At 44.3% G+C, this 23,662-nt stretch overlaps 1 protein-coding gene across 2 annotated transcripts in view; it reads right to left on the bottom strand.

Moving 5' to 3' along the window:
• The window catches only part of Glrx3 (glutaredoxin 3), a 30,292-nt gene extending 20,595 nt beyond the window's left edge, over nucleotides 1-9,697 (bottom strand). Inside the window, exons 1-3 of one of the 2 annotated variants that reach the window (XM_076912358.1) lie at nucleotides 9,536-9,666; nucleotides 5,726-5,902; nucleotides 2,507-2,615 (exon numbers count right to left, since the gene is read on the bottom strand). In XM_076912358.1, the coding sequence (XP_076768473.1) occupies nucleotides 2,507-2,615; nucleotides 5,726-5,802 (186 nt within the window). In that variant the 5' untranslated portion in view covers nucleotides 5,803-5,902; nucleotides 9,536-9,666. Of the gene's footprint in view, nucleotides 1-2,506; nucleotides 2,616-5,725; nucleotides 5,903-9,535 lie in introns of both variants that reach the window. The other variant, XM_034485550.2, reaches the window with a different exon arrangement.
• Between the last annotated feature and the right edge of the window lie 13,965 nt (nucleotides 9,698-23,662).

The raw sequence follows: 23,662 nt of genomic DNA, 5'->3' as shown, positions 1-23,662 counted from the left end.
GCTCCAAGACAGCCAGGGCTATACAGAGGAAATCCTGTCTCAGAGGAAGAAAAAAAAATAAAATAAAATAAAACCTAGCTCTTGGTAGTTATAACCAATTTAAAACACCTTACTCAAGATCTTCTAAACTGGGGGTGTGGCTCAGCTGGCACAATGCTGGCCTAACATGCAGGAAGCCCTGGTTTGATCCTCAGCACCACATAACTGGAGCATGATGGGACTCACTACAATCCCATCACTAGTGAGATAGAGGCAGGAGGATCAAAATCTCAAAGTCATCCATGGCTACATAGTAAGTTCCAAGCCAGCCTAAGATACATAAGGCTCTGTTTCAAAATAAGAAGAGATAAGAAGAAGAGGAAGAAGAAGAGGAAGAAGTAGTAGTAATAATTTACATGCAAACCAAAAAAAAAAAAAAAACTTATTTAAAAGAAAATCACTTATTTAAATAACTTTGTGAATCTACTACCAAAGACTGGAACAATCACTTCATTTCACAAGTCAAAAATGCCAAACTAGCCCGGCAGTGGTGGCATATGCCTAATCCCAGCACCCAAGAGGCAAAGGCAGGTAGATCTCTATGAGTTTGAGAACAGCTTGGTCTACAGAGTGAGTTACAGGATAGCCAGGGCTACACAGAGAAACCCTGTCTTGAAAGACAAAAAAAAAAAAAAAAAAAAAAAAAACCTAATACACTTTTTTTTTTTTACAAGATCAAATGAAGGGAAAGTAGGTGTAGTAGGCCATTCTTGAGGTGCTAGCTACAAGAGGCTGGTGCCAAAGTCTGACTTGAATCCAAGAGTTTGAGACCAGCCTAGGTAACACAGTGAGATTCCCAACTCAAAAAGATTAAAAAAAAAAAAGTCACTGATGAGACAGCATATTTGCTTTACTCCAGAAACTTCCAGAACTCCTACTTAACAAAAACACTGCTGCCAAGCCCTCACAGTCAGGTTCAGACATCCTTGCAATCCAGCGGTGCACACCTCCAACTCTTGGCTCACTGCTGCATTTAAGCACTTGAACAACTTAAAATCTCACTGCCAAGTCTGGTACCAATGTGAGAAGCAATTCTATAGTGACTTTAAATAAATCATTCAGATGGCAGCTGAGAACAGCGTGTTACCTAAACCAGTAACATTATACGTATGAAAGCAGACATGGCACAATTACCATCATCCTGACTAATTCTATGATTGAAGTGTTTAATCATTCATTTCACTTGTAGTCATTATCTTTTATCACTGACCAAACATGCAGTTTTAATGCCCCCTTCTATTATTTATATTGGACATTTTAGGGTTACCATCTAAGGTTACATTATGCATTTCATCAGAATTTTAAATAAGTCCTTAAATTTTAAAAAGCTAACTATTATATTCATATTTGTGCTACCTACATAAAGAAACACTGAGAGAATTCATACAAAATTAATACAACTGGTTACTTATGGGGACGTACCAAGGGTTGGCAGGGAAGACATGGAGTGAACCTTTTCTCTGTGTCCACCCTGATATACTGCTTGGAACTTTGAGCCATCAGAATACAGTACCTATTCAAAGCACAAAAATTCTGTCTATGCAAATGCTGTCAGAAAATGTAATCACTACCATGCAAAGGGATTAAGAAACTAGATGTCAGAAATCTGACCTACAGACCCCCAGAACTTCACACGGTCTCTAACCTCATCCATGGGTGTATCTGTCAACATGTATTTTGAACTCACAATTTGTAGTTTTAAAGTGAATGTTTTTGTTTTTGTTTTAAATCCTAAGGATTCAGCACTGGAAAAAAGGCACAAACCACTGACCCCCAGCAATTGGGAGACAAGAACACTGAGATCTTGAGGCCAACCTGTCCTGTGAGACCCTGTCTCAAAGTAAATAAATTAACTCTAAGAATTAAGACTTTTGAATACAGACAGTATCCCTCCCTTCCCAATTATTCATCATTCTCAACATATATTTCATTTTTTTAAAAACCTAAATCAGTATTACTTCCTGAATGACTAGAATTACATGTGTGTAAAAGTAAATCTGCTAACCTCCAGGCACGGCTATTGACTTCCTTCCTCTTAGAACCCAGTCTCTCAAAAGACAACGGAAACATAGAAACCAAGACTTGAATAAAGCAGGGACTCAGTACAGAGAGGAGAGGCAGATCCCAGCAACCTATTTATACATGCACTTTCTAGAATCATTTCACAACACAGCTACCTTCTCAATGTTCATCAACTGCTATCAAGCCAAAATTATCCCGTGAATTATCTGGTCTGCTTGTTCTGTCAAACACTTTTGTCCTTTGCCCATTCTGTAGTGATTTTTTAAACTATGTGAAAAATGTAACATTAAAAGATCTATCAAAATAACTTGCTGCAAATACAACGGAATTCAACACAAAGTTCAAGTATTTGGAATTTCACAGCTTCTCCCTTTACTTTATAAAATCTAGTCTATCTCATAAGTCAGATATTAATAAAAGACCTAAGACTGAAAATTTATAGTACCTTCACAAATGAGACATGAGGGTGTTCTTTAGCTAACTCTGCCATGACATCGTTCATCTGTACACACTGTGGAGCCCATGGCGCCCAGAAATGGACCACAAGGAGAGACCTGTAAATCAAAAAACATATTTTTATTATTATAATCCTGGAAGCAAATACGGGTATAGATCAAATTCTCCTACCTAGGAAACAAAGAATTCCGTTGTAGTGTGCAGCATCACTGCCAGTCTTCAGACTATTTGGATAAATATTCAAGTTAATGGGATTTCTTAAATCAAGATTAAGCCCTAGTAAGTGGTTCTAAATGTCCATCCATCTCAACTAACAGACGTGTCAATTATATTTTCAGACCCATGATGAAAGTGGAGACTGAATTTCTGTACAAGCAAGCTGCTCCTGAGAAATGGTTGTGGACACATTATTAATATTAATCTCACACAATATTGTGACAAAGGGATACAACTATAACCACAGAAGAACAAAAAGGTCTTACCAGTAAAGGCAAAGCAGAAAAGAGCAGGACTCATAGATGTCTGTGAGAACCTTCCATGTGAGCTGACAGTGGAGTCATTAGTTTAGGCAATGTTACTAATCTTAGTTATTTTCATACAAAATTGTTTTCCCAAAGACCTATGTGTGAAACCACCTCAAATTTAACTTGAATTTACAGAACTCTAAGTTCAAATAAAACCCTCCTCCAAGGTGGAGGGGGAAACACACAAAAATGTGTTCTATGGAGAAAAGATGCAAACATATTCACCTTCCAGCAAGGAATGGAATAAGGATGAAGAAAGGGGCTGGGGAGGTGCTCGGCGTGAGCAGTGCTTGCTGCTCTACCGGATCCCAAGGTCCAGAGGTCAGATTGCAGTTCACGAAAGTCCCAATGCCAGCTCCAAGCTTCTGGCCTCCACGGGTACCCACAGGCCCCTATACACACATACACGTATGCACACAGAAACACATATAAATTAAAATAAATCATTAAAAAAAAAAAACATAGATGAGAAGTGGGACCCTACCCACAACAAAAGACACATATGGGATGAGGAAGGTTACAGCCAGAAGGGGCAAGAAAAGATGACAGACCACAGTCAAGGCTAACTACAAGTTCTGGCTTAAATGCTGATAGTGAGTATCATATGAGGAGGGAAAGAAGTCTACTGGAATATCAGGATGAGGGCTCAAGCGCAGAGAACCTCAGCTCTCTATAGATCTGGGGATCTAGAAATACAGAGCCAACCATGTCACAGACAGGACACAAGAAACTAGAGGTCAGTGTCTCTGGGTCTCCTCAACATCACATCAGGCCAGATGGAAGGACAGAGAAAAGAGGGACAGCTTCAGGAGTTTTAAGATCAGAGTTTCCCAGAACTCAAGAGAATGGCAAGAAGGGAGAAGTTATAATCACTACGGTAGCAACAAACAGTGAAGAACGCCAATTGCCAAAAGAAGCAGGAGCCCACAGTGGCACAGGGAGCTGACTGGAAGTGGCCACCTCAGAAATCAACCTCAAGAGATCTGGACTGCACAGAGGAGTCCAAGAGCACGGGATCCAGTTTAACTCCCGTGCAAGAAATCAATCCCCAGATGCTTGTATAGCCCAGGAACAATGCCAGTGCAGACAGAGTTGAAAATCTGAGGCAGCTGTAGGTACAAGGTTTCCAAGAAGTCAAGAAAGGGGAGCCGGGCGGTGGTGGCTCCCAGCACTTGGGAGGCAGAGGCAGGCTGATTTCTGAGTTCGAGGCCAGCCTGGTCTACAGAGTGAGTTCCAGGACAGTCAGGACTACACAGAGAAACCCTGTCTCGAAAAACCAAAAAAAAAAAAAAAAAAAAAAAAGGGGGGGGGGGGGGTGGGGGGGCGGGGGGGCAACCAGAGAAAAGAGCCAAAGAATTCAGAGCAGATTAAATGACATCTACGAAGTAAGGATAGGGAGGACTGAGAAAAAAAGGTACCTGACATCCTGGGTTTGCTCAAGTGTAAAGCTAGATCACACACTGAAACAGAAAATGGAAGCGCAGTGTGGATCTATATGTCTGTAACTCCAGCACTACAGAGGCTGAGGTGAAAGAATGAGCAGTTCAAGGCCAGACTGGATACAGTACAATCCTGAGCCAGTAGGACCACCTCAAAAAATGGTGGGGACTAGAGTCAGGGAGAAGAGGCAGACAGATATGGAAGACTAGGACTAACTAGTTAGAAATGATGACGAGAAAGCCATTTGAGAGGATACAAAGGCAAATAGGAGGATCTGCCTAAGGCAAGAAAGGACACAGTGTATGTTCCATAAATGGGCTACAATTTGCACCAGACAGACCTGTGTCTGGCAGATCTTTGAAGAATACTTAGGCCTCAGCTGATAGCAACTGCTCTACCAAGCAATGTTGCCTCTCAGTCACACATCCAGCTAGACATTTTCCAGTCCTCCTTAAAGTTATCTGAGGACCATGAACTGAGTTCTAGCCTACAGAACACTGAAACCCTCCCTCATAAGCTTGTGCAGGCTCTGACCACGGCCTTCCAGTCCAGAAGAGCATCTAAGAGAGGTCCCATGGCCTAATTGTGGCAAAAAGGAAAGCAAGTATCAAGACCTTGCCAAGGAACACCCAAGCAGTCTGTAATACACCCAAATACCCACAGATAGAAAAAAGCACCCCACACTCCAACAATGAAACACAAGTCAACTATTGGAAGTGGGGGAAGGTAATAGTGGGGAGGGGGGGTGCTGGTCAGTGGTGGCATATACCTTTAATCCAACACTTGAGAGGCAGAGGCAGGACAGCCAAGGCTACACAGAGTAACCCCATCTCAAAAAACAAAAACAAAAAAACAGCTTTTTTAGAGATACATACAACCACATAGACAGGTCTGGAAAACAAGCCATGCCAAAGATGTTAGATTAAAGGAGTATCATGGAGAAAAAAAAGAGAAACATCATGATAGCCAAGACAGCTTAGAGTGTTGAGGGTAATAGCAGTACAAGAGGAGACTTGGCTACCTTCATCCAGTACTATCATACAGTTTTCATTCTGACATGATTCAATCAACATATCCAATTTTTAAAGGGAGCTTTTAGCCTGAGAACATGTCTAGCATTGAGTCACTGAACAAACCCAACACTTGTACTCCTCCGTGAGCATGACAGCCTATGAACAAATACAACTTAATACATTTGTTTACAGACTGTGACTGAAATTGAAAACAAGCATGGTCATGAATACCTGCTACAGACTGGCCTGTGGTAAACTGCTTGAAAAACTAAGATCTTCAAGACTGAAACTGGCATCACTTCATTCATGACTCAAACAGTGGATGGTTGTAGCAGGGTCTCCTTGAGGTAAAGCCTGACTTGGCTTTACAGAACTAAGGTGATCCTGCTGGGCAGCACAGATAAAATCCTTACAAGGAAAGAGAGAAACATATTAGCAGCTGGCCCAGGTATGGCAGTGGCAGTACACCTGACAAAGCAACTTAAAGGACTTATTATGAGGAAGAAAAAAAAAAAAAACACTTATCAGCATGGTAGTGCACACCATTAATCCCAACTCTTGGGAAGCAGAAGTGGAAGGGTAACCACACACATTCAGGGTGGGTCTTCCCATCTCAATTATCCCAATCTAGATCCTTCTCAGAAATGTCCATGACAGGTCTCTTGGTGACTATAGCTCCTGCCAAGGTGAAAATCACTATTAATCACCAAAGGAGCGAAGGAGAGCCCAAGAAAGGAAGGGAGAGCAGAAACTGCAATATATACCTAAGTCCAAGAACAGGGCAAGCCATGCTGATAGATCAGCGGGCTGAGGGACTCCAGGAGTTCAAGAGCCTGCTTCCAAGACAGCTAAACCCACCAGACTCTGTTGCAACACTCATCTTGAAAGCAGGGATACACTTTTCAGTTAGGATTTCAAGTGAAAGAAGCGCCTTCTTTCTTACCCTGCTGGTAGAAATTAAAAACACCTCTCACAAAGTCCACACCCACAAGGTATTTATTCTAAGAATTAAAAATACAAAAGTTCAGGAAGACGGGTATCTTCCTTCGTACTACTACAGAAATTAACCAAAACACCCTAAAACAAACTCTTATCTCACAACAGCTTTCAAATAACCAAAACAAAGGACTTTTCTAAATATTTAAAATACATTAGAAATTTGCAAAAAAATTTTAATGACATAAGTAAATGCTGACAACATTGGCTTGCTTTTAAAAATTACAGTAAGTGGATAGAATTGTAGCTCATGACAGAGTCTGGTATGCCTTAGGCCCTGGGCTTAATTCCAGCAGAGTTAAGAAATAATAAAAATAGTAATTAAATTAAAACAAGTAGCCAGGCTTTGTTCTCAGTATGAGCCCAAGTGTGAAAAACAAAAGAGGAAAGCTAGGTGTGCTGATGCCTGCCTGTAATCGCAGCACTCACAAGCAGAGGCAGAGGGTCAGGAGCTCAAGGTCACCCTCAGCTACATACAGGGTTCCAGGCCAGCCTCCATTATTTGAGTCCTGGCTTCAAAAAGAAGGGCAGGAGGAAGAAGAAAGTATGCACACAGAGCTGAGTTTTACTCCAATGGCACTAACAAGGCTTTGAACTCTTTGAACGCCCACAACTATAAACAGTAATAACTTATATCCTGGGATGGTAGAAAGATCAAACAAAAATGTGTTTTGATAACATCATTGCATGCGTTTAATGTGAATGATTATTTATCACTCAAGATATTCTTATATTTACATGACTAGCTCTTATTTTCCATTTAAGCATAGGATGCCAACTGCACGTATAATAGGGATGACGTCACCCTCTTGTGTACCGTATGTAACCAGTCTCTCCCTCATAACAGACAGGCCAATATGACCAATGCATTGTTTTAGGACATTTATAGAAAGATTGAGTTGAAGATCTTACTAACATGACTCCCTTACCCTTTGCACTAGTGTTCAAACCTAGAGCTTTGAACACGCACCCCACCACTGAGCTACACTGCACCCCAGAATATTTGAATATTTCAGCAGATATGCGTCTCAATTCTCCATCAATAAAACAATTAGAGCTCAATAATCATTTGTTGTTCTATTATAGTGTTGCACTACTCCAGTTATTCATCTGTAAATTATACTACCAATTCTAAGCACTGCAATATTCTGAACTCTAAGTGGTTTATGAATGGGCCCAAACTCTGGTACCCATTTCCCATCCCCACTGTATAGACAGAAAATGAGATTTCAGTAACTTAAACATAAAACTTACATATACATAAAAATACATATACATTAAAAACTTACATATACAAAAATACATATATAAAAATTACAAATGCATGAATACGTAAAAAAATTAATATAAAAAGTAAATTTCTGGGCTGGACAGGTAACTCAATGATTAAGAGAACTGCTCTTCCAGAAGACTGGGGATTCCTAGCACCTATCCTAGGGGTCACAACATCTGCAATTCCAATCCCAGATGAGCTAATGCCCTCTTCTGGCCTCTGAGTGTGCTGCATGCATAAGGCACACAGCCAGAATGCAGGCAATACAACAATGCACATAAAATGATGAAAAAATAATAGTAAAACAAAAAAATAGATTTCACCTCCCCCCCCATCAAAACTGAAAAGCCTTGACATGGAAATGATTGCACTCACAAGTGCTATTGAATATTCTTAACGGCTTCCGTATCCACAGAGAGCAGATCCTTCCCCAGGTGTCACACAGCACTTCCCATGATACCCACTCTGAACAGTTACTGGAGAGAAGAACACTATCTCCTGAGTCATCTCAGGCATACACCAGTGACAAGAATTCATGCAAATGGGCTTGGAGGTTTGTTGCTGTTCTTGTTTTGCGACCCTCCTCCTTGAGAGGAAAGAATGTTTGTTTCCTGGATTTTTCCAATAGGGTCTCCCTATATACCTCTGGCTAGCCTATACTATAAAGACCAAACTGACCTTGAACTTGAAGAATTAATAGCATGCTAACTTTTACCCACTAAGGCCTATTTAAAACATGAAACATAAAAACAAGCTAAGCATGTGAAACACACACACACATAAAAGAATCTTCTCAGATGATTAAAGTTCAAGCTTTTCAGGACATGTCCACACAAGCCCTCAGCACTCCATGAGACCATCTCTGACGTCGGCTGCAATGCCTGGTAAACGACCTGGCTGGATCAATCAGAACTCAGCTTCTACCTACAAGCAAATGTTATTCTCATTCTCATTTTCTTTGAAAAAAAAAAAAAAATCAAGTAAACCTGAAATGCGAAAGAACTGAAAGGTTTTGTTGTTGATGATGCTGACTTGTTGTTTTCGGTGCTAGAAGTTGAACTGAGGACTTCTTGAATATTATTAAGCTACACCGCCAGCCTCTGAATGAGCTATTTTAATTCTCCTCCATGCTGTATGGAGTAGCGGATGTCAATGTCCCACCTGCCCACTCTGCTCTGTGAAGATGTACCAAGGCCCCCACGTTAATGGAGAGAGCTTCCGGTACGCCAACCACATCAGCGCTTTAACAGAACCGGTCCATTCACCCGGGGGGAAGCCGAAGGTGAGGTTGTGAAACTTGCCCCCGGGTTACAAGCACATAAGGGGCTAGGGAGAGGTTGGGGGTCCCAGGCAGTTAACCCTGAAACCCCTCACTACTCTGCAGAGCGGTGGTTTCCCACGCATCCCCCAGGGCTGGCCTTGGGAAGTCTTGTCCAAACGCGAGACGCGCGTGCACCCGGCCGCAGCAGACCCTCCCTGAGCCCGCTGGTGATTCAGGAAAGCCCGGGACCCTTAGCTGGGCCTGCAGGCTGGTCACCAGCCAAGGCTTCCTTCAGAAGGCGCCACATGCGGGTCTCTGGAGAGCGGGTCCATTGTGCACGCGGGCCGCCGCGCTCCGCTTCCCTAGGAGGGGCCACCGCCGCGGCCCAAGTAAGGGCCGCCGTTGGACCACGAGCTCAGCTCCGGACGTGCCGCGGCGCCCCCAAGTCCCGTGACCCCCCCCCCCGGCCCGCCGCCCTCTGGTCCTCCGGCCCCCTCGCCGCCCAGCGTACTTGGTTTTGAGGCGCAGTTGTTCCTCAAATTGCTGGGCAGAGCCGACTTCCACCACTGCCACGGCCGCCTCGGCTGCCTCAGCCGCCCCCGCCGCCATGCTGCCTCCGCCAGACACCAGCAGTCGAGCGCCGGAGGCTCGATAGGGCGGGACAGACACGCGAAGAGGCTGCGCACGGGGAAGCCACGCCCGCTGAGGTCGAGAGCCCACCCCTGCTACACTATACCACCCCCTCCGGCACTGAAGGTCACGCCCTCGGGCCGGAGAATTGGAAGGCTTGGAGCCACCACCGGAGACTCTGGGTTTAGCTAGCAGAGTATCCCTGCTTTGTATTGGTGTGCTAACTAGCCAGATGCCTTGGCCCCTGCCTGTTGTAGCTCTGGAGCTCATAAACCTACACTAGGAAGGGATGTAAGTATGTGTGCATTGTAGGTCAGAGTGAAGTCAGACTAGAACATTGGCAAACTGAAATCTCACATGAAGTTGCATAAAGATGAACTAGGAAGTCTTAAAACTAAAAGACAATAGTGTCTGAGCACAACCCTGATAGTCCTTATACCTCAGTCCCGAAGGAAACTCGAACTCTTCCGAGGTGCCCTCTGAAACCCAAAATCAACCCTTCAGTACAACCCTGTGACACCTGTTACCCGTTGCAGCCTTGACACGGTGAGGCCTAAATGGCCGCACTGCCTCTAAGAACCATTAAGCTCCTTTTTAGAATTCCTGCATCTTCCCACCCAGGCTCAGCCTCCATAAAGCTTCCCTGTATGTGCAGTGACTCTCCAGTGGTATCCTCTCCACACCCTTTCCCACGCTAGGGCAGGAAGAGTCCCTTAAGTTTGAGTCCAGCCTGGGATATACAGTGAATTCCAGGCTAGCCTGAGTAACAGGCTACTGTGAGTGGCAGATTACATATTGAAATATTTTGGATATATTGGGAATTAAACATTTCCTTTTATCTTTGCTCACTGGGCCTTTAAAGCCACAGGAGAGTCACTTGCTGTGGCCACTCCTATATCCTATTGGCAGCCCTGCTCCTGTGATTATAAACAGTCCTAGGAGCTCCAGCCTCCTGCCTCCAGCCTCATGTCTACCCGGATGCTGCCATGCTTCCATCTTGATGATAACAGACTGAACCTCTAAACCTGTAAGCCAGCCCCAAGTAAATGTTGTCTGTATAAGAGTTGCCTTGGGGCCGGGCGGTGGTAGCGCACGCCTTTAATCCCAGCACTCGGGAGGCAGAGGCAGGCGGATTTCTGAGTTCAAGGCTAGCCTGGTCTACAGAGTGAGTTCCAGGACAGCCAGGACTACACAGAGAAACCCTGTCTCAAAAAACAAAACAAAAAAAAAACAAAAAAAAAAAAAAAAAACAAAACAAAAAAAAAAAAAAACAAAAAAAAGAGTTGCCTTGGTCATGGTGTCTGTTCACAGCAGTAAAACCCTAACTGAGACACAAGGTTTTATCACTGGGAGACAGTACACACATTATCTTTGTATCTTGATACACACACCCCTCTATATTTTGAAACAAGTTTTCATGTAGCTCATGATGGCCTAGAGTTGACTATGAAGCCAAGGCTGGCCTTGAACTCATGACCTGCTTGCTTCTACCTCCCAAACGTTGGAATTATATGTATGTACCACCTAGTTGATAATAAACTTACTTACTACGTGTGCCTAGTTGATAATAAATTTATTATTGTTTCTATTGAAATACATTCTTAAGGGGCACAGGCTGGCCTCCAATTTGCTGTGTAGCTGAAGTTTGTTGTGCTATGCTGTTCCTCCTGCCACCTTAGTACTGGGGTTACAGATATGTGCCCTGAGACCCAGCAGTTTACTTTTCATATTAAGTATATATGAACCTACACTTTTGAATATAGAGTAGGTTGACTGAAAACAAAAGCTGTAGAACTCTTTGGAGGTAAAATGCATGAGAAAGGAGAAAACCATGTTGCAAAATTAGGATGGGGGGTGGGGCAGGACAGGAATCCCAGCTCCCAGAAGGCTAAGGCAAGAGAATCAAGAGTCTGAGCTTCCCTTGTGCTACATGGTAAGTCCCAGCGGCTCTGGGCTTCAATATGAAACCTTGCCCTAATAAAAGAATAAGAAATAAAATAAAGACAGGACACCACTCTGATTACTATATTTAAGCAAATAAACCATATAGCTGAATGTGGCATAGAGAAAGGTCTCCAGAAAGTTCCCCAGAGTTCCAGAGCTTGCTATCCAAGAACAAGAGCTGGGGTGCAATGGGAGGCCCTTCATTCTCCAACCCAGCAGTTCCCGACCTGTGAGTTTCGACTCCTTTGGGATCACATATTGAAGAATGAAAAATTATAAAAATCATTTTTATAGAATATATACATATATAGATGCCTTTCAAGTTCTTTTAGGGACATGGAAAATTTTCTCTGAAACAAGCCAGGCCAGTTCCAGGAACTGGCTGTAAGGAGTGAAAGTCATTCAGGTGGTAAAAACACAATGACAGGACTGTGGCTTTACAGCTGGAGCTAGTGAGAATAAATAGTTGATAAATGACAAGGTAGGGCAGTGACTTGGTGAAATCACATTTTTGAGAAAATGATTGTACTGGGTAATTTCCATGGCCATTAACCTTTTAGGGTGGGTTTCTTTGGAATGTATTACTATTCTCATGTTATGTATCCTTGGCAACCTCTTACCCCCTCCCCACTCCCCTGGTTTGTGGTTTTGCTCTTTAAAAGACCCTGGTACCCATCACTCAGGGCCAAAAACCCTGCTCTTGGAGCTAAAGAGCTTGTCGTTTTTGACCGCCGGCTCCTCCCCTAATAAACCTCTGCTGATTGCATCCAGGTATGGTTTCTTGTGATTTTTGGGTGGTCGCGATTCTGGAGGCTTGAGGAAGGGTCTCCCGAGTATGGGGGTCTTCAATATCAAATATCCTACATATCAGATACTCACACTATAATTTACAACAGTAGCAGATTTACAGTTATGATGTAGCAATGAAATCATTTTATGGTTGGGGGTCACCACAACATGAGGAACTGTAAAAGAGGGTCACAGCGTTAGGAAGTTTGAGGAGCACTGCTCTGTACCTGCTTCTGCCTATCTTCAAAGATCTCAGACTGCCTCTGTCACATGAAATTAGTAAAATTGTAATTTAGCAAGATGTGTTATAGAATTCTTTCTTTAAAGGGGTGTCACCCCGCTTCTCATCTGGCAGATACTAGCTGCAGAGGAGCTCCCACTTTGGGAAAACTGCAGGAAATTATAGCCACCTGTGGCCACGGACCAACTGGGTTTACCTGAAAGTGGAGTTGGAAATGAAGAAAGGGACGGAGGGTGAGAAAAGATGGAGCCAAGACAACTTATTTTGATCAAGGCTCGAAGTTTAATGTTCAGCTCTCAATTAAAAGGGAAAGCCCCACCACTGAACCCCTTCTTGCTTCAGCCAAAGATGGGTGAGGGCACCCATGCTTGGTCACTGCTGGAGATGGGCAAGGGAACCCATCCTTTGTCACAGCAGGAGGTGTCTCAAGGCAAACTCAGCGGGCAGTTATTCTTCTAAGCTGCAGGTACAGCCAAGGGTAACTTCACCTAGATCCTATAATTTTTGGTCTATTATGGTAAATGAGGTCTTTCGGGCCTGCTCAAGGCTGGGGGGAGGACACAGGAAATCTCCTGGGGAACTCTCCAACCACCCTTTCTGCAGTGACCTCTGCTAATATTGATAACCCAGAAGGCCAAAGGTGACTTCATGCCTAGAAAATTCTCTGACTTCAGCGTCTAAGACTAACAAGCTCCAAGCTGCGTTTTAGAAAGCTGTTACAGCTCTCTATAGATCCATGCTGGGGAAGGAGGTAGAGGTTTTCTACCTCTCAAAGCGGTTAGACGGAGTGCATATTCAGACTCCCACAAGCTGCTAGACCACTGCTCTCACCCCATTTATAGCCAAGGAAACTGACCACCCACAGCAGCAAGGACAGTATCAGGATCTCCCCTCTAACCACTGCAAACTCTCCTCATCTCACCGATCTGAGAAGTCAAGCCCTTCTGACATTGGGGAAACACCAGCCACTTTTAGGTTCAGTGGTTTGGGCCTGTTCAGAACAACCCACATTTATAGTGTGCTGGCTAATTTTATGTCAGATTGACACAGGCTAAAATTATTTGAGAGGTGGAAATACCAATTTTTAAAATGCTCCCATAAAATCAGGCTCTGTCTGGGCAGTGGTGATACATGCCTTTAATCCCAGCACTTGGGAGGCAGAGGCAGGCAGATTTCTGAGTTTGAGGCCAAACTGGTCTACAGAGTGAGTTTCAGGACAGCCAGGGCTACACAGAGAAAAAAGAAAGAAAGAAAGAAAGAAAGAAAGAAAGAAAGAAAGAAAGAAAGACAAAGAAACAAAGAAAAGAAAAAGGAAACCCCCAAAAATAAAATAAAAAATAAATAAATAAAATAAAATCCGGCTCTGGGCAAGCCTGTAGAGCATTTTCTTAGTGATTAATGGGGGAACGCTCAGTCCATTGTGGGTGGTGCCATCCCTAGGCTGGGGGTTCAAGGTTCTATAGGAAAACACACTGAACAAGTCATGTTGAGCAAGCCAATAGTAGCATCCTTCCATGGTCTCTGCATTAGATCCTACCTCCAGGATCCTGTCCTCTTTGAGTTCCTGTTCTGGCTTCCTTCAGGGATGAGCAGTGACATAGAGCTGAGTTAAACAAACCCTTTCTTCCTAACTTGCTTTGGTCATGGTGTTTTATCACAGCAATAGTAACCCTAACTAGTTGTTACTATTGTAAAGGACACTTGGCTTTTCTCTATGCAGGTGGAAAAAAAAAATAGGAAAGCAAGAGATTGGAGCTGATCTGGGCCTGTGTCCCTGGAGAGTCATTCTGGGTACAACACTCACTGGTGTCTGATGCTTTTTTAGGAGCTGGGATTCCTACCTGAACCTCCAACTTCCTCTGGTAAGATGTTATCCTGTGCTATTGGATTGGTCTGGCCAGAAACAGCCCTCCCAGCACAGCAGCTGGTTCTAACCTTGCAGATTAAGACAATGAAGCTGCCCCAGGAGCACTCTGAGATACTTCTGGAGCTTGGAAACAAGACCTGGGATTCTGGCCAGGGAGCTAAAGTCCTTACCTAGGAGGGAGAATGCATCAATGAGGAGGCAGCCAAGGAGCTCCATCTTGTGTTTGCAGTCAACTGTGGGACATATGCGTGTGTGTGTGTGTGTGTGTGTGTGTGTGTGTGTGTGTGTGTGTCTGTGTGTGTGTCTGTGTATGCACATGCACATGCAAATGTTCTCGTGGAGACTAGGGGACAACCTTGTCTGTAGGTCCTCAGGAGCTGTCCACCTTAGTTTCTGAGACAAAGCCTCACTGACCTGAATGAAACTCTCCAAGTAGGCTAGGCTGGCAAGACAGCGAGCCCCAAGAATCTAGATGTCTATTTCCTCATCTCTAGCCCCAGCACTGGGATTACAAGCGGGCCCCCACAGCCAGCATTTTTCAAGTGGGTTCTTGGCATAGAATGTAGGCCCTCAAGCTTACAAGGCAAGCTCTGAGCACCTGACCACTGAGCTGTCACCCAGCCTTCAACTGTGTTGGAAACTTGCAGGGGGGCAGTGAGTCGCTGGGCTGGACAATGACAGCTGATATTACTGCTCCTAAACAGTCAAGCGTCTTTATAATTACTGTCGTTAGTACAGTGTTTTAACCAGCAGCTGTTAATGGTTTGTCATGCATTCCTATGGCCAAATCTTACCCAGCATGCACAGTGCCAGGACTGTGAGGCCACAAACAAACCGTTCTGCCGAGGACCATACCTGGTCAGCCGAAATGAAGCCTCAAAGTCCAGCTCCCTTCAGTGGGTAGAAATCTGTAAACCCTACCTAGAGAATGGAGAATCATAAAGGGATATTGGGGGAATTGAGGGAGGAGAAACTGTGGCACTGAAAAGGGCTGCCACTCAAGTAAAATGGCCAAGGTTTCCCTTCTTTTAAGAGAGACTCTTAAATTCCAATTACTCCGCCCCCAAAGACCAGTTGAGAATAACCCCAACTGGAGGGAATTAATTTCCTTAGGAATTTCACTGGTGCGAGATTAATGGAGCCCCCCGCTGAGCAGCGGTAAAGCTGTTAGTGCAGGATTTGCACCTGAAGGATACATATTTTAATTTCAGTTCTCAAGCTGCGATAACATCTTGTGAGCTACCATAAAAGCATAAATGAGCCCCAATGAGCCCTGCAAGTCTGCTGGGGACTTGCAACACACAGCTCCCCAGGAGGAGCCTGGAGCCCACTTGGCCCAGCAGGGTTTTGTCTCACCCACTCCCCGCTTCAAACCCCATGCTGCCCACCAATTTGGGCACAGGGAGAGGCAGCCTGAGCTCTTAGGTGGGAAAGACCTGAACGAATCTCCCTCTTCCAGAGTCACTGGAAAGGTGAAGATCAGGTTGACCCAGCCAGCCATGAACAGAATCCTGAGGTGGGAGTCTCCTGGAGAGGCTATTCTTGTTCCATGCACAGGTATAGCTGTCCACACAGTGTGTGACATCTGGCCTGAACTAGCAGTGAGGGTGGCCAAAGGCTGAGGTCCTCACATGGCCCCTCCAGAGTCCTATGGGGAATTTTACCCCACAATGGACCTGGGAAGGCAGGTTTTTACCAAACCATGTAGATACACTGTACATTGGCCCAACCATGAGGCCAGACTCCTTCTCCTTAACCCACAGCTATTCTGACAATCGGACAGACTGCCTGCCTGCCGCTCCAATAGACATTTCTGTAGCACAGAAGTGGAAAGTACCTATGAGCAGTCTCTGGATCCTCAGGAGGAGGAGCCCCGTCTGGGGACAAGACAGCCAATTTTGTGGCTCCCTTCTTAGCATAGGTGCTTTTATTGGAGCGCTCGATGTATGGGCTTGCTATAAAGGTTGTTTATGCTGTCATAGCTAGATGTTTATTGGTTATATTTCTGCTGCACTTGCTTGAAAAATAATTATTTCCAAAGAAAAGAAGAATTACATATCCAGTAAACTAAATAAGAATCCGTGTTTATTAGGGACCTCTGACAGCTCCTCAAATGTGAACAGCAACAACAACAAAAAAGCAGGTTTCCAAGCCGAGAATGGACAATTTATGTGCGAGTTTATTTGTAAAACAGATTTCAAGACATACTTCATCTTGGCTGCGCCAATAAAATGTGTTCCATTTCTTTTCAGGAGCAGGTGCTGTCTGATGGCCCCACAATAATCTGGTTTCCCCGAAGAAGGGAAGATGTGCTGGATGAGCGGGCGTATCCTCCACTAGGAGCCTGTGTTGAACACTGGGGCTGTTATGGGCAGGGTTGAATGCTCAGATCCCGAAAGGCCAACTCAGAAAGAATCTTATTAGTGAGAATGCAGCTCAGCAAACTTAACCCAGCTGCTTCAGTTTCCCCTCCCCCAAAGTCTTCAGTTAAACCCATTTCATGGGCCTACAAGCCTTCCATCCCCAGCATGAAACCCCCACCCCCCATATCCTCTCTCTACCCTGGCCCAGAAGGAGCTATGTGGTGTAGAGCCGGTTTCCAAGCTGCAGGTGACATCAGCCTCCACCCTAGACTGGAGAGTGTCTTTGTTGAGCAGATTCTCCAGTCAACCTAGGAAGCTCAGCAAGAGTTGACTTGAACAGCTCCAAGTCTCTGTTGATGCTTGTGGTACTTACCGCTTTTTCTTGACCTATGAAGTTTTAATATCTTCATCAACCCTTCTCATTCTAATCAGCTAAGTACTTGAGATCTTACGAAGCCACCACATCTGGACTGTATATTTGAAAGCATTGCCAGCACAGCGATGGGAGAGATGAGAAAAGGAAGAACTCGCACAGTCGCTGACACACGCATTTCCACACACATAGCTACTTTCCAGGGGTCCATGCCCAAGAGACCACTCCAGACATAACACTGCATTGGCCTGAGCATACAGATGTGCATCCTGTCTTTTCTGAGTCAAAATGTTTTACAGTGTACACAGATGTATTTATTCTCCAAGTCTGTTGAGAGTTAATGTTCTCTTCTTATTTGTAAGTAAGGCTTCTTTCTTTGATTGTTTGTTTTGTTTTTGACAGGATCTCACTGTCTAGCCCTGACTGTCTTAGAACTCACTATGTAGACTGGGCTGGCCTCGAACTCACAGAGATCTGCTCACCTCTGCCTGCCTCATCCTCCCAAGTTCTGGAATTAAAGGTGTGTGTGGCAGCTGAAATTTTTGTTCCTTATCTAAGAAACAAGGACACAGGTAAACTAAACCCACCCTTGTCACAGGCAATATAGCATCTGTAGTAGCTTGAATCAGGAGTTTCCCAAAAGCTCCATTGTTGGAGACTTGCTGCCCACTGATGGGCTTTAAAAATTGGCTAAAATAACCCTGTCATGGATTCCAAATATGATGCATGGAGAGGTAGGTCCCAGAAGTGGAAGTGTTCAATGGGGATGTGCCCTGAAAAGACATCCCCTATTCCTAGTCCTTCTTTGCCTCTCTCTGCTTCCTGGCTGCTACAAAGTGAGCTGCTATGCTCTGCCATGACCCCAGCCCCACCATGACGCACTCTACCTCACCAAAGGCCTCATAGCCATGGCCCCAGTGGACCACAAACTCCAACCTCTGAAACCAAGAAAAAATAATAAATCTTTCCTGTTTGGATTTTTCCCCACTCAGGTATTTATCATAACAACAAAAGACAAACTAACACCGCCTGTGGAGCTAGAAGTAATTCCTTACAAAGCTGAGAAGCTCGAGCCAGCCAGACTCAGGCTAGTAGCTCAAAGAGTTCATGTTTTTGCCAGAACCTTCCAGATGTAGGGTCCTTGCCAGCTACTTGAATACACAAGTGTGATGGTTTGTATATGCTCACCCAGGGACTGGCACTATTAGAAGGTGTGGCCTTGTTGGAGGAGTAGGCGTGTCACTGTGGGTGTGGGCTTTAAGACTGGAAGCCAGTCTTTTCCTAGGGACCTTCAGATGAAGATGTAGAACTCTCAGCTCCTCCTGCACCATATCTTCCTGGATGCTATCATGTTCCCACCTTGGTGATAATGGACTGAACCTCTGAACCTGTAAGGCAGCTCCAATTCAATGTTGTCCTTTATAAGACTTGCCTTGGTCATGGTGTCTGTTCACAGCAGTAAAACCCTAACTAAGGGGCGGGAGAGATGGCTCTGTGGTTAAGAGCACTGACTGTTCTTCCAGAAGTCCTGAATTCAATTCCCAGCAACCACATGGTGGCTCACAACTGTCAGTAATAGGATCTGACACCTTCTTCTGGTATGTCTGAAGACAGCAACAGTGTACCCACATGCATTAAATAGATTTTAAACAAAACAAAACAAAACAAAACAAAAACCCTAAGATAACAGGCTCCTTGTCCAAAACTCTCACTTGCTGTGTGTGTGCTCAGAGATGCCATCTCCCTCAGTAGATCTCCGAAGCAGCCAGAGGAGACCCAACTTCTGCCCCCCTCCTGATAGCAGAAGTATTCAAAGTAGATATTTATGCTCGCTCGCACACACACACAAGCATGAGCATGCACAGACCTTTACAGTACGGGAATCATGTAGACAGAGGCCAACCAATCAGTCATTGATGCAGACACCGTCCTAGCGTGGAAATCAGATCACTGAGACTGAACTAAGTCCATGACCTCAGTCATCATTGTCATATTCCTCAAACACCCACTACACTCACAAGAGCTTCCTCCGTAATAAACAAGAGATATTTCTCCTGGGTGCAAGAAAAGAAACAATGACTTCTTGGTTTTCGTTGTTTATTTGTTTTCTCCCCCAATCCTCGGGCTGGAATCAGGGCTTCAGCATCCTAGGTAAACACGCCATCACAGAGCTAAACTCCAGCTATTTTACCCTGTGAGAGAGGCCTTCCCAAATAACCCAGGATGTCACTGGACCCTCAATCCTTCTGCCTCTGCCTCCTAGGTACCTAGTATTTCAGGTTTGTACCAGGCCCAAGGAATGCTGATCATTTGCTACTATTAATTACTGTCATCTGAATTTTTGTCCATCCTGAGCTCCCTAGGAGTCCGGTGGGCAGAGCAGGCAGGAATGTGTGGTCCTTAGCCCTCATGCGACATCATGGCCTCTGCAGCAGGGCAGCATTGACTGAAGAAAGTTTGGAAACTCAGGGAGGGAGGCAGTGTCATCAGATGACCTGGGCAAGCAGGAGGTGTTTGGACTTGCTTTACCCACAAGGCATTCCCATGGGAAGCTCTCCAGACTGGAGCCCCACCCTGGACTTAAAAAACAGCTAGGATGTTTTCTGTGGTTTTGTTTTATAAAACCACACTGACAGAATTTCTTACTCAAAGACACAAAAAACAAGCCTCAGGCAAGAAAACCCAAGCCCGTGATGGCCACTGTCGGGTTGGGGGCCTGAGGATCAGCAGTTTGAGGCCAGAGTGGGTAGCATGAGGTCATTTCTCAAAACAAACAAACAAACAAACAAACCAGGCTCCAGGCTGGTTAAGACCTCCTGCTGCTCTTTTAGAGGCTCTGCATTCATTTCCCAGCATTTACAAGGCCCCTTACAACTGTCTATAAGCCCAGTTCCAGGATATTTGGTGCCTTCTGGCCTCATCAGGTGCCAGTCTCTCACACACTGCCTGTATATACTTCCATGCTGGCAAAACACTCATACACGTGAAAATACAGATCAGTTTTCTTTTTAATGAGAAGAAAAAGTTGTGTGTGGTGTCAAACCCTTATAATCCCACTCATGAGGAAGAGGCAGGAGGATCAGAAGTTCAAGGGCAACCTCCATTACTTAGTGAATTTGAAACCAGCCTAGACTACCAAAAAAAAAAAGGGGGGGGGGGAACTCACAGAGCTTAGCAAGAGAGGAAGGAAGGAGATTGGAGTTTTAAGAAGGCAGAGTCCCTAGAGAGATGACTCAGCAGTTAAAGAGCACTGGCTGCTTTTCCAAAGGATCTGGGTTCAATTCTCAATACCCACCTGACAGCTCACAACTGTCTATAGCTCCAATTCCAGGAGGTCTGGCATGTTCATAGATATACATGAAGGCAAACAAGCAATGGGGCTGGGGAGATGGTTCAGTGGTTAAGAGCGCATAGTGTTCCTCCTGAGGACCTGGGTTCAATTCCTAGAACCCACAGCAGGAGACTTAGGACAACCTGTAACTCCAGCTCCAGGGGAATTTAACACATCTGGCCTCTGGACACTTGCATTCATGTGCATACACCTCCCCCCCCCCCCCAACACACACATAATTAAGATAATAAAAATAAATCTTTTGAAAAAAGAATGTACAGCCTCCAATAGCCTGCAGTATGTCTAAATAAATAAATTGCTATGTCATTTTCTCACACTCTCAAGGTGAAGTTGTTACTTCCTAATAATTACACTCTCAGAGGGGCTCTGAGAGGCATCTGAGTGGGAGACAGGGCCCATTACTTGCTTGGGAACAGGTTTTTGTTTAGCCAAAGAAATGTTTCAATCAAACAAGGCACCATCACTATTTACCTTTCTAGGCTTAGAGACAGATGGGGAGGGTCCCCAGATGGGTAGTCTTTTCCTTCATGAAACTGAGGGAAAGAGCAGTGCCCAGCCCACTCTGCTAGGTCTGGTTGACTGTACAGAGCCAGGACAGTGAGTATTCCTCTGGTTATCAAGTTCGCCAGAAGTCTGGCTTTGAACAAGCAGCAGTTGTCTTAGTAGTGAATAACAAGGTCCAGAGTTGCCCTAAAGCCTTGAGGGGTTTCAGGAGCCGGCTACTCAACTCCTCTCTTCCACACCAAAGCAGTACCTGGCCCCATATTCTAAGCTAATTTTTGTTTGGTTTTATTTTTTAATGTTTATGTTGGGGGTTGAACCCAGGGCCTTGTGTGTGCAAAAGCAAGCATTCTACCACCAAGCTATACCCTCAGTCTTGCAACTTTGTATCTAAATTTGAATAGTAACTAGTTTGGGGGGGGGGAGTGTAATTTTATTTTGTATATGGGTGTTTTTCTTGTATGTACTCCCTGTGCTTCATATGTCTGCCTGGTGCCCTCAGAAGAGTCAAATCATCTGGGATTGGAGTTACAGAGGAGTGTGAGCCTCTATGTGGATGCTGGGAATCAAAACTAGATCCCCTGGAAGAGTAGCCTGTGCTCTTAACCACTGAGCCAACTCTCTAGCACAATTTTTTAAAAAATTATGTGTATGTGTGTGGGTGCACATATGTGTGGGTATGTGCACATGTGTGCCGTGCCCTCAGAGGCCAGATTTCCCTGGAGCTGGAGTTATAGTTGTAACCCATTTGAAGTAGATGCTAGAGACTGAACTCAGGTCCTCTGCCAGAGCAGTATAGGTTCTTAGCACTGAGCCAGCTCTCCAGCCCCCAGTTTTATTCCTATTGTCCCAGATTCTTTGACCATCTTCTTAGACAAGTGGAGATCAAAAGAAGTCCTCTCATCAATTTGACGGAAGTCTTTATTTTCTGAATTCTCCATCTTGTAAATCATTGTACAAGTGATATTACAAATGACCAGACCCCTCCCCCCCTTGGGGTAATGAGTCGCAGATGTGTCCCTCGTCACCCAGTTTTCTCTCCTTGAGAATTGGGTTATTATACCATCACTCCTTATCCAGAGCCATTATTATTGGGTATAACTGTATTTACCCTACAGAAATATGTTCTTTTATGATGGGATATAAATATTAACTAACAATGTCTGGCATACCTGGTCACCAGCACAGCTGGGAGAGGTGGGAGTCCCAGACAATCTTGAGGCCCAGCCTTCTACTAAAATGAATGCTCTGTTTTGAAAGATGTGTGTGATCTTTAACATTATTTAACAATCTCTCCAGGAAAGGTTGATCTCTTAGTTACCAGAGATGTGGAATGTGGCCTTGCATGTCTTTGATTTTGTTTTATAATTTTAAACAGTCAGGAAATATTGCATTCTCCAGCAATCAATTTATTTTGATTGATAAAAAGGGGTTAATAAAAACTCCCTTAGAAATAAAAGGAAGGTGAATAGCAATATATCTTTCATGGTGCCTTCTCTCAGCTGTGCATAAAGAGAGCAAGCTCTTTACTTCTCCTCAATAAGTCTTCCCCCCTTATTTTCTATACCTAGTGAGTCATTTATAATCCTTATTATTTCCAACCCACATGCGAACACAGCATCAGTCATATTCCCACATGCTGGAGATTTTCCTTTCCTATGTTGAGAGAGCCGAAAGGCAAAAATACCCCATAATTTACATGAAAATGCATGCCCAAAATGTATTATCCGACATAACTAATGTGACTGCGTATCCTTGCAAGTGAAAAAAAATTTAGGACAAAATATAAAACTCTGCGGTAAGGTTCCCATCTATTCCCGAAACAAAGTGTAACCCAGAAAGTGCAGGGACATGCAGCATTTGACAAATGTCACCCAGTGATTAAAGGAAAGGTTAGGTCAAAGTGGAATATAATTAATGCATTCCACTCAAATATGAAGCAATTGTTTTGGAAGGCACATCTGTGACTGATTAATATTCTTATGTATTGACAGCACCTGTGAAGATGACAGGCTGTGGAAGGCTTGCCTTCTGTGTGCAGTCGGTGTCTACTGTGATGCTGTGGAATGACACAGGAACACACCTAACACATCTTGTACACTCTTATACATCTCCAGTCCACCTCCGTCTTGCATCTTCTCAAATGTTAAATCTGATCTGTTTGGGGTCGCTTTGCCAAGCATGTTTACAAAGACAGAGAATGTTTTAGGAAGTAGCTAAACTCACAAAGGTCTTCAGGAAAGCAGAAACACCACAGGCTGTTGGTTATCCTGAGGTTTGCCATAATGACGTGTTCCTGGGCATAAGGAGTGCGTTTAGAATTTGTAGGAAGTCTCACCAGAAGTGAGACAATGGCATAGGAAGAAAGCCATGTCTTTCCTCAGCACAAGTTTAGGAAGAAGGGCAGCTTCAGATCTAACACTCTTGGATGGAATGACTATCCTGTTTGAGGAGAGAGAACAGAGCCAAAGATTAAGGTAGAAGTGAGCACAAAGTGTGAGGTGACCAGTGTGCATCCCAGCCATTTAAGATGTAGTGATGAAGACCAGCTCAGGTATGCCAGGTCTTCTCATTTAAT

This window comes from Arvicanthis niloticus, chromosome 1, assembly GCF_011762505.2.
Source record: "Arvicanthis niloticus isolate mArvNil1 chromosome 1, mArvNil1.pat.X, whole genome shotgun sequence".
Classification (NCBI taxonomy): Eukaryota; Metazoa; Chordata; class Mammalia; order Rodentia; family Muridae; genus Arvicanthis; species Arvicanthis niloticus.
This window is presented reverse-complemented; position numbering and strand designations above follow the sequence as displayed.